The 11,527-nt window shown below is 40.5% G+C and overlaps 1 protein-coding gene across 1 annotated transcript; it reads left to right on the top strand.

Moving 5' to 3' along the window:
- Positions 1–247: 247 nt before the first annotated feature.
- On the top strand, positions 248–9,679 carry npffr1l2 (neuropeptide FF receptor 1 like 2). The gene is made up of 3 exons (XM_042488733.1): positions 248–634; positions 5,302–5,401; positions 8,668–9,679. The coding sequence occupies exons 1-3, from the start codon at positions 256–258 to the stop codon at positions 9,677–9,679; spliced, it is 1,491 nt and encodes a 496-aa protein (XP_042344667.1). The 5' UTR covers positions 248–255.
- The last annotated feature ends 1,848 nt before the right edge of the window (positions 9,680–11,527 follow it).

Here is an 11,527-nt window from a genome sequence, read left to right as displayed (position 1 = left end):
ACAGTTTCTGTCCAAGCCCGACGCGAGCCTGACCCACAGTAATAGTTTTGGTCCCGAGGCTTACTAAAAACCCTAATTTGTACTGTTAAAATAGGCCTGTAGTATGGAGTTTAATGGCCAGCCAGTTGACACTACACATTGTCACATTGTCACACTGACACATGTCAAGATGACTATATTTGTTCCAAATAGCAATCGCGATTATCTCTGATCATCACTTTTTGATTTTCCCTGCAGTGTTGGTTCATCGGAAGCATGGATACACTGGGCAACATCAGCGGGGAAGCGATGGAGTTTGAGGGATCAGCCATCACAGGAGCTTTCATAAACACCAGCCTACTTGACGCCACAAACGTCACCAACATCACCAACATCACCAACATCACCAACGTCACCATCATCACCTTTTCCCCCTACTTTCAGCACTCTCTCTATGTGGCTACCAGCTACATCGTGGCCTACTTCTTCATCTTCCTGCTGTGTATGGTGGGGAACATCCTGGTGTGTCTGATTGTACTAGAAAACCATCGTATGCGCACAGTAACCAACCTCTTCATCCTCAACCTGGCTATCAGTGACCTACTGGTGGGCATCTTCTGCATCCCAATAACACTGGTGGACAACCTCATCACAGGTAATACATTACCCTTACCTCTGCCATAGCTCCTTACTGCCACAAGTATGTTGCATGGAAGTCTGTTCTCAGAGTTATTAGTAAGACAGAAACACACAGTGTCAACATTCAGCCAGTTGCTATGCTCATAACTGCTACAGTGGTGCAGCAGGTCACACCAAACTATGACTACTGCATGCATGTTAGGCTGCCTTGTTTAGATGGACTGTATTTTACCTTTCTACACCAAAGCTTCATTACTTATTTTCTACTCCCATTTCTCAAAAACCACCAAGTCAATTAACAGTTCAGTGCCACAAGCTGTATGTGACTGTCTATCGATAAAATTGGTTTCATATTCAATGTTTTATTCTAAATGTCAGTGTGAGATGTCAATAGCAAATAACAATGACAAATAAAAATTGTGATAGATTTTTACTTCCCATGCAAAAACATAGACTCAAAACAAACAAGACACTTGATTTGAAATTTTTATACAGTACTATATGCAGCAGTTTGTCACGGATACCTGCTTAGAACAAACATCATTGTGTTTGTTCTAAATATTTGGAATTATAAGGTTTTCCCAGGTAGTGTTTGAGAAGTGTAGTACAAGGAAAGACAGGACAAACTGGGACATGGAAAGGCCTTACAATGTGAGAAAGCACCAAAAGGCAGGGTACCCAACTCAGAATTATATCAGTCGAATCAGATTCGGCCCTTACATACAAATATTCGACGATTCAGGATTTTTCCATATAAAGTTGTAAAGTCTGAATGGGCTTAGCGGGATGTTTAGTGAGACAGCGGCATTCACGCAAAAAAATAAACGACCAATTGGCAGCGTAAGACAATATTCGTAGCCGACACTAGATATAAGAGAGAGGTAGATAGAAAAAGATATAAAGGGGGAGAAGTTGCATGCAAAATGTAACAATCTCAATGCAGATGCTGCTAAATGTGCCAAGATCACAGACATGTTTGCTGGAGGAGCTGCTGTTGCCTCAACATCTTCTGTGACCGCAGTGCTCCAGCAACAGGTGGAAGGTGAAGAGGCTGGTGACAGCTACGGCCAGTGAGAGGAGGAGGCATAAGAGGAGGCAGAGGGGCAAGTGTTTGACAGGGAAACCGAGGGACACATTGGGCAGGAGGAGGAGAGTGTAGTTAAACCGGTAAGCATGTAGCAATGGTAGTAATGTTAGTATGAAATAGGGACTTTGAGTGCCATGTACTTAGTTTGTATATTATGCAATCCACAGCCAGATCTGATCACCACAGTCAGGAAAAAGTGACTAAACATTGATACACTTCACTACAATAGTAAGGATTGGGTTTGGGATAACAGTGAAATACATTTATTGGGGGAACACAAACATAGAGTACTGGTCGTTTGTGTTCCACCAATTGTGAGGGGCTGGTCCAACCCAACATGCCAGGGCCAGTTTAGTGGCCAGCATAGTGGTAGTGGCCTTTATGGGAAAGCCACATTGTTTGACTGTACAGGAACAATTATTCTAATTCCGCATGCCTCCTCTGCACCCAGGCATTACTAACCTCCTGCCTACATTATGGTATGCCCCAAGGAGGGTGGAAGCAGTAGAGGTCACGGTCGCAAATGATGTCACAATTGGGGCACGGAACGTGCCCAGTGAAATCTGGTCTGCAGCTCCTGGTAAACACTCAGCAACTTCCTTGGCCTGCCTCTCGGCTGATCCTGATCCATATAGGCCCTTAAAGGATACTTTGAGGAGTCATGTTGTCCTTTAGCCATCCTGCATTGTGTCTCGCCTTGCTGTTTTCAGGGAAAATAAATCCCTCCTAGAGCCTCTTCTGCCCAGTGCTGCAGGCCACAAACCAGAAAGCTCTGCCCATGCCCTGATAAATTTTCTGTTGACCACCTCTCCAGTGTCCAATCAGGTCTTCAGTTGGCTGTCACCACTGACGCTCAGCCAAATCTTAACTTGCCCATCTCTGCTCTCCTTTCACTGGCCTCCTGCCCTGACCTGCAGCTGAATCTTCTTTTGCCTTGTGCCTTTTCCAACCTCCAGTCTCCTGCTTGCACTTCTGAGCAGGTGCCTGCACATTAGGCCTTACGGCTAAATTGCTCATGGTAATAATGGATACGTAATGTGCACTTTGGACAGAAGGGAGTCTTTCTTACATGTTTTACAGATAAAAAAAAACAGTCAGAGCCTCTGCTGCAATGCTAATTTTTGCAGATTACTGTCTTTCTTCCTGGTAGTTCTGATTATTTGTAATTCACAGAAAGAAATTCAAGAGCATATGTGATCAGTAAAGTATTAAAAAGAGTAGCACATTACTGAAAACAGAAAAAAACAGATAAAATCTAATTTACAGTCTTTTAGCACTTCACTGTAACATAACAATGATGATAATGTAACAATTTAAACATTTCAATCTGCAGTCATTATTGTAAATTATAGAATAGAACTTCCTGACTCATGTTTAGCTGTTAAATTTTTTACTATGTGGGCGAGCTAGTTGGTTATTTTGTCCGGCTGTTATCTGGTGCTGGACAAGCAGTATACAGAGGGTTTATCATCGCTATCCCCCTGCCTGCTGCAGCTGGAAACAATGCTGATGAGGGGTCAGAGAGTGACCCCCGCACAGTAAAGGTGCAGGACATAAAAACAAAACAAAAAGCTTAAAAAATTAAATCTCTCAGTAACCTCACATTACACTTTGTTTTAAAGCTTCTGTGACAGCTGTGACAGGAAGCATTATGTTATCAAGTTGTCTGTACGTACATAGTACCTACTTGGGCAGACAACGTAAAAAACTTGCTGTTGTGACTGAGGTTAATTGAAGGATTTATTTGTGAGGGGTTTTTAGTTTAATTTTCAAATTTACTTGGTTTGGTCCGAAATTGTTTTTTGATAAACTTTTATATGTTTTCATCAAAATCAAATGTTAAATGAAAGACATCCAACCTTGGTACATAATCACAATGCCATCAAACCATCAGAGAGCTGTGTCTTTTTATCTTATGTGTTAAGACTTATCTCCTTAATATATTCAAAATGTTCCTTTATTACTTGTTTGATTAATTTCTTTGTGTTATGAAAATCAAAAAGTAGACCCTTGAAACTTTCTCCTGGCAGATAATCGACTGTGAACATTAAAGTCTGCTTAAATAATTTGTCTGTGCATGATGATGCAGCTCTAATGGCATTGCCATGCCTCTTTTGGCTTATTGATTTTCATACCTAATGGAGTCTGAGTTTGAGAAGATCACATCGATTGAATTGAGAACAAACATTTAGAGTACATGTAACAATGTAGAACACAGACTTTGTAAAACACTTAGTTGTAACATTAAATACACATAATTTCTCAACAGGGTTGAGCCAGTCTCATTACATTATTAAATACTTCTAATATTAGCATTTCTGTTTGAGGTTTTGAAATATCACAAATTCTACAATCTTTACCACAAACTATATCATTGTATCAGATGATACTAGAGTTAGGAGGTGGAGCTAACTCTTATCACAGAGGGGGCGGAGCATTCTCAAGGGACTCATCTGATTGTCATTTCAAAATTAAACATTACATAAATATCTGATAATTTTATTCATAAACACAGTCTTTCTCTAAGAAAACACTGATGAAGCCACTTTGCTTTTTCGTTGTTCAGGAAAAGCTTGTCTGACAAACAGGCTGCCAGTCATATTTAAATGTTTCAGCATGAAAGGATACTAAGCTGTACATGCATTGATTTATGCTATTTCCATTGATGCATCGACATTATGATGACCATGTGGATTGACTGATGTTGCCATTCAGCACCACTGCCAATACACAGTGATGGCGCACCTCTTGAAAGCGCTTGACAACAGTGTAACAATGGCTTTATTCCTGGCCATGGCGCTGCTTGGTTATCCATTATTCCCCCCGTACCTCGTAGGCATTTTGAATAGTTAAGTCCCTTTTAAATCCCACTCTCTCTCAATTAGAATGTGCTATGTTTTGGTGTAGCAGTGGAAGCATTTTAGAAGTTTCCATAACATTTGTCCAATACCATGTCTTTAACATCACACTTAACATATTGTTTAAAATCAGGGAGGGACAGCTCAAATTTACAGATATTGAAATAAGACTTCTGGGTGTACATTGCAGGTTCTAGTGAACTTTAATTTAGGGAAACATACACCACACAAATAATGATGTATCTGAACTCCCTCAGAAGATAAAAAGTCTTAGGGACAGACACAAGAGTTCAGTGTCAGTGACAGACCGATGCTTCACCCTTGTCTCTTCCCTCATGATCCAGTTCTATCTGCCTGAATGGAAAGAAACCCTCCAGCTGGATCAGACAGTTTTTGTATATCCCAATGAAGCCAAGTCTCCCTAGACAACATCATGCTATATTTCTGGGACTCAAAACATATGTTGGTTCAGAGTTCCTCCACTGGCTGCTCAAAGACTTGGTGTCTTCTTGACATTTCCACAACCATTTAAGAATATCTGCTGACTGCCTGAAACCTTTCCTACCACATTATAGTCACTCTATAAAAAGTTATGCATGACTCAAATGTAAACTGGTATTTGTAGATTTCTGAAAATCTGCCAAAGAGTGATTATTAAGTCACTGCACAGTATCACGTCTAAGGTCCAACCACTGGTGTGATCACTACTCTAACGAGCGTTTGTCATTTTGTCACCAGGATGGCCCTTTTCCAACACTGTGTGCAAGATGAGTGGCTTTGTGCAGGGAATATCTGTTTCTGCATCAGTCTTCACCCTGGTGGCCATAGCTGCTGAAAGGTTAGTGCACATCATGGCGAGACACCTTTATTAATACAATGGGACAAAGTACAAAAAGGCGACAAATTTAACAGAAACACAAGACATGACTATCAGAAATATGGTTTTTGAATATGGTACAGATTTTTTGTTTTATTATTTTAGCTCATTTTAGGTCATCCTGTCATTTTAATATTGGATAATCTGTCCATAACAGTATTGGTAAGTTTACCCAGCATTGGAGGTCATTATTTATTGTTTGAAGCAGTGGGGGGAAGTTTCAATTAAACTGCTCTGACAACAGTTCTTGGGGCAATGGAAATTCCTTAGATGTGTCATGTGACCACTGCATGTGGTTTGATATCTACTATCAGATACAATTAGTGCAATATGAAGAACAAGTCTTAAAGTTTGCAGCCCTACTAGCGGCTCTGTAAAGCTGTTTTTAGGCACAGATGTGCTTTGTACTGAATGCAAAAATCAGCATGTTAACATGTTCAACATGGGATATATTCTAAGAAGTGGATACTATATGCCCTCCTCTTACCTAAATGAAAACTGCACATAGCACTAAGACAAAAATGTTTCTCAGCTTCTGGGTTTTCCTCTGTGTTGTACAGCCTACTGCACTTCTGCATTAGTGTTTCTGCCTTTGGCCCCACTTTTACATAACCACTCAATCAATATACTATACATTGGGATGATGTCACATATATGAAAATAGGTTTTCTGTGCTCTTTGGTAGGTTTACAATTATAAAACCTCCATTGATTGAAATTTCATAACCAAAGAAGAACAATAATCTACATTGTTTGCAGTTGGTGTCCTGTCAATAGCTCTGCAGCTGTTTCTAATCGTGAGCAATTGGGAAAACGCTTTTTGGGTCCAAGGGATTTTCTCTTAAAGTTACAGTGTATATAAATTGTGGTGTTAAGTGGTGAGGTTGCAGAACTGAAACTTCTCTCATGTGCCAAGCATGTAGGACAAATGCAGTGGCTGACACGCAAATGTAAAACATGAATGGCCCTATCTAGAGCCAGTGTTTGGTTTGCTCCACTCTGGGGTACTGTAGAAACAACATGGTGTACTCTGCTGGAGAGCACCCGCTCTGTTTGTATGTAGATATGTGAATTACTTATTTGTAGATAGCAAAAACACAACAGATTCAGGAGATTTAAAACTTATTTCAACATAGTTATGAATATTATATACCATTTCTGCCAATAGATACCCCTAAATCTGACAAGTATTTAGTCAAAAACCAAAACAGATTGAAAATGTGACATCACCAAAGATCACAATTTATAGTTAGGATCACATGGATATCTGCACCAAATTTCACGGCAATCCATTCTATAGTTCATGAGACATGACACTCAAAATCAGAATTGTCAAGTCATCAGGATTTATCCACCAGGTACCATGAATGTGTGCACAAAATTCAGGTCAATGCATTAAATAGTTTTTGACATATTTATAATAATAAATGATAAAAAGGGTCAAATCAACAGTTAAAACTGTTGATGTATGGACAAATGAAGCCACAGCAGCTCTACAGGACTGTTTTGAGTGCACAGATGTTCAAAGATGCTGCCACTCAAGATAACAAAATCAATCTTGAAGAATATGCATCTTCTGTGACTTCATTATCAGCAAATGATTTAAAGACGGTGAGATCATTCCCCAACCAGAAAGCCTAGATGAATGGTGAGGTGAAGGCTCTTCTCAGAGCAAAAAAAGCTGCTTATCAGTCAGGGAACAGGGATCAGGCAGCATACATCATCGCCAGAGCACAACTGAGAGCTGACATCAAGGAGGATAAGAGGAGACATCAGCAAAGACTGGAGAGAGACCTCAACAGCAACAGCATTGCAGATACAGTATGTGGCAGGTGATTCAAACTGTCACAGGCTACAAATGCAGGAGCGCCCCCATCATTTGTGAGGTGATGCTGCCAGACGAGCTGAACACTCTCATAAGAGACTGTTCCCTCCTGCCTCAAGACAGCCATCATCATGCCTGTACCTAAAAAGTCTGCTGTGTCTTATCTGAATTACTACCGCCCTGTGGCTCTTACCCCCATCTTGATGAAGTGCTTTGAGAAACAGTTTTTCCAGCATATTAAAGACATCAACCCTACCAGCCTGGACCCTCATCAGTATTCTTTCAGAACCAACAGATCCACAGAGGACGCCATATCTACTGCTCTTCACTCAGTCTTCACACACCTGGAGAAAAAGAACAGCTACATCTGGATGCTGTTTGTTGAATTCAGCTCAGCATTCAACCCAATCTCTCCCATGAAGCTGATTGGAAAACCCAACACTGGGCTTCAGTACAACACTCTGCAACTGGATACTGGGCTTCCTCAAATGCAGACCCAAGAGAATTTGAATTGGCAGTCACACCTCCTCTACATTAGTGCTCAACACGGAGCCCCACAGGGCTGTGTGCTCAGCTCCCTTCTGTTCACACTGTACACCCATGACTGCACTCCCAGACATCAGGAAAGCTCTATTGTAAAGTAAGCGGATGACACCACCATCATCAGCCGTATTTCAAACAGTGATGAGAGTTCATACTGGGAGGAAATCAACAACCTACTGCTTAACATCAATAAAATCAAAGAGCTGATTGTTGGTTTTAGAAAGAAGAAGGCAAAGACACGCACTCCTGTCTACATCAGTAGAGGTGGAGCAGCTGAACAGCTATAGATTCCTTGAAATTACTATCACTGAGAACCTATCTTGGTCATCACACATGACCACCCAGGTTAAAAAAGCACAGAAAAGGCTCCACTTCTGACGGAAACTTAGGAAGGCTCCTGGTTAACATACAGCATACTGACTGCAAACATCACAAACTGGCCTGGTTCATGCACGGCCCAGGACAGGAAGGCTCTACAGTGGGTGATTAAAACTGCCCAGAACATCACTGGTTCCCATCTACAGAGCATCAGCGACCTCAGTGAAGTGAGGTGTCTGCAAAGAGCCCAAAGGACACTGAAAGACAGTAGTCACCCCAGCCACAGTGTGTTCACCCGGCTGCCATCTGGAAAAAGATGCAGAGGTATCCGCTGCAGAACCACCAGACTACAGAGCAGCTTCTCTCCCCAGGCTGTGGGACTCCTCAACTCCTCCTTCGACACCAAAAAGATGTAGCAGGATTTAGGGTCAACTTTAATTTAATTTCTTCTTAAACCATGTCTAAGAAAAATGACAATAAATCTACCTTGTACCTTGTAAAGCTAATTCATGACTATGCTCTCCCTTACTTATCTATTACAGGTTTCGTTGTATAGTGTTCCCTCTTCAACCCAGGACTACACTACTCGTCGCCAATGCAGCCATTGTGGTAATTTGGGTGCTAGCTGTGGCGATTATGTGTCCTGCTGCCATGGTACTGACTGTGGAGGACATACCTTTCCACTACTTGGTGTACAATGATGATTTCAACAACACACTCCCCCTGTACATCTGCTTTGAAAACTTTGCCAACCCTGAGATGAGGAAAGTGTACACGACATTTCTGTTTGCTCACATCTACCTGGTACCGCTCACAGTCATCACACTGATGTATGGTTGTATTGGAGGCAAACTGTGTTCCTCTGTAGTTGCAAATAGAGACCCACAGCTGGCAAATGCTACAGTCCAGGCTAGGGCTAGAAGAGATGGTCAGTCAGGGATTTCCCAGAAAAAGATCAAGGTGATAAAGATGCTCATCCTGGTAGCTTTGCTTTTCATGCTGTCGTGGTTGCCACTCTGGACCCTCATGATGATGACTGATTATGGTGGCTTGGACAGAGACCAGCTGGACCTCCTGACCAGCTACATCTTCCCCCTTGCCCACTGGCTGGCTTTCTCCAACTCCAGTGTCAACCCCATCATCTACGGCTACTTCAATGAGAACTTTAAGAGAGGCTTTCAGGCGGTGTGCAAGTACAGGCCTTTCTGTTGTCTCATCCAGTGCCAGCTGTGGAAGTGGATGACCAGTTGGGGCAGGAAAGATGGGACTGTTGAAGCATTTTGTGGAGGTACTGATGTCAGAAATGCCATCACCAATCAAAATGCTCATGTCTTGGGGCTGAGAAATAGAGTCCATAACACCAACAAGATGACTGAAACAGCACAGGTAAATAAAGGTGGGGTAAATTTGGGATGTGTGGTGGTCCACTCAGCTCAAGGTCTTTCAGATCGAGGGTTAGAAATGAAAACTGTACACAAGAAAGGCAGTGATGGTGAGAAGTCAGAGAGGGGTGGTTCACTGGCACCTTCAGTGTATCAGGCGTGGGATAACTGAGTGTTTACAATGTTACCTAGAAATGAACCAAATAATGTTGCATTATAGTCCCAAAGAAGAGACAATGATCAGTTATCTAATGGTGCACATGTAATGTGATTATTGTTTGGAATGAGGATTACTTATTACAACCTTAGTTCTAGGTAGGGCCTTATATTTAACACATAAACTTGCCCATGGTAGCTAATCAGGGACAACACAGATGACACCACTGCAGGTGGCATGAATATCTTAAAGTGTAAAAAAAAAAAATAACCCTTTAAACAAATGTTGGAAAATACATATAAAATAAGTACAAAATACTTTTACCACTATTAGAAGTTGGTCTATATCAATTTGTTGTTTAATCATTGGATGCTGATAATTGATCTGTTGATTTGTTCACAGCTGATCTTATCAGATTGATTGATGAGAGGAGATGTTTGAGGATGTTTGTAAGTGAAAGCAAAGTTTTAGACCCAGCAGAATGAATGGTCTAGTTTAACTTTTAACATGCCTGACATTCTACTGCCTGTCTCTGCCTCTACTGGTCTATAAATAACTCAATGATGTATATATTTCAATGCCGTTCCTAATTAACAGTCCAGTTTCAAATATTTAACTGTGGTGGCGGATTATTTAGTTGCGGCTGACCACCACAAATAAGTGAATGTGTGGAAAACCCTGCCTCCACCACAGGACACACAAACTTGGGTTTCAGTCTTGTTTGAATGTACTTTAGAAGGCCTTAATGTCTAAGCATTGGGTTTTTTTTTTCTTTCAGCAGGTTATTTGTCATGTTGTTGTATGTCCATGCTGTTACACTGAGTTAAGTAAGCAAGGAATGGCAACATGCATAGAACCTATACCACCCAGTCAGACTGTGCGATATCTATAGTAATTTGTTTGTTATTATTTATTATTAGTTTTAAATAGTTCAATCAGTACATTTATTTGTTGACTGACTTTGTGTATATATAATATATATATATATATATATATATATATATATATATATATATATATTTATTAGTGCTAAATTATTGGAAAGATGAAGTGCTGCTCAAGTACTCGATGTGTTTAAGTCCATACAGGCTTGTGTGTGTCATCTACTTGCCACAAAGCACCTGAGCCCCATTTTAACATCACATTTCGCTGCACCGTTGCATCATCCTGTGCACTGAAATGTACATAAAGCTATCACAGCATGAGCTAAAAAGGTAATAATACTGTACAATAGCAAGAAATAAGAACATATTAATGTTTGATGCTTCACTGCGTCATTGGAGCACTAAAAAAGCTCAAGATAGCTCAACTTTGATTTGTATTGCATCAGACCCGTTTGTATTTTCATTTCTGTGGCTACCATTGAAAAGGACTTGCAGCCTTTTGTTGTGCTGCTAGTAGTTTAGACTCAGCATAAAAAGTGCAGCTAAGATAGCCACAACATTGTTTTTCTTTCCATTCCATTTTTCAGCTTTTCTCTCCTTAACATTGAGTCCATTGTAATAGTGCATTCAGAATCTGCATATAAAGAAAATCCATAGTAATGAGACCAATTAATATTGCATTCAGTTTCTCATTCCAACTGCCATGCTTCAATAGAAAGCAATAAAAAAGCTCTGCCTCCACAGCACTGCAAAATGTGCAAAAGTCAGTGTAAGCTCATGTTATAAAATACACAAAAGCTATTCCTCTACATCAGTTTACATCACTGAACTCAACTGTACATATCTTATCAAAATAACCATTACACCTTTAAAAACAAATAGTTTAAAATGCAAATAAGCAAAAAGCACAAATTCATTTTAACAGTCCCAAACTAATAATTCCAGTAAATCCTTTTACCTCATACGAAAACAGTTATGG

Source organism: Plectropomus leopardus, chromosome 6, assembly GCF_008729295.1.
Source record: "Plectropomus leopardus isolate mb chromosome 6, YSFRI_Pleo_2.0, whole genome shotgun sequence".
NCBI lineage: Eukaryota > Metazoa > Chordata > Actinopteri > Perciformes > Serranidae > Plectropomus > Plectropomus leopardus.
This window is presented reverse-complemented; position numbering and strand designations above follow the sequence as displayed.

Coding starts and splice junctions, on each gene's coding strand:
- npffr1l2 (XM_042488733.1), top strand. CDS start 256: ATGGATACACTGGGCAACATCAGCGGGGAAGCGATGGAGTTTGAGGGA. Junction 635..5,301: donor GGTGGACAACCTCATCACAG/GTAATACATTAC, acceptor TTTTGTCACCAG/GATGGCCCTTTTCCAACACT. Junction 5,402..8,667: donor GTGGCCATAGCTGCTGAAAG/GTTAGTGCACAT, acceptor TATCTATTACAG/GTTTCGTTGTATAGTGTTCC.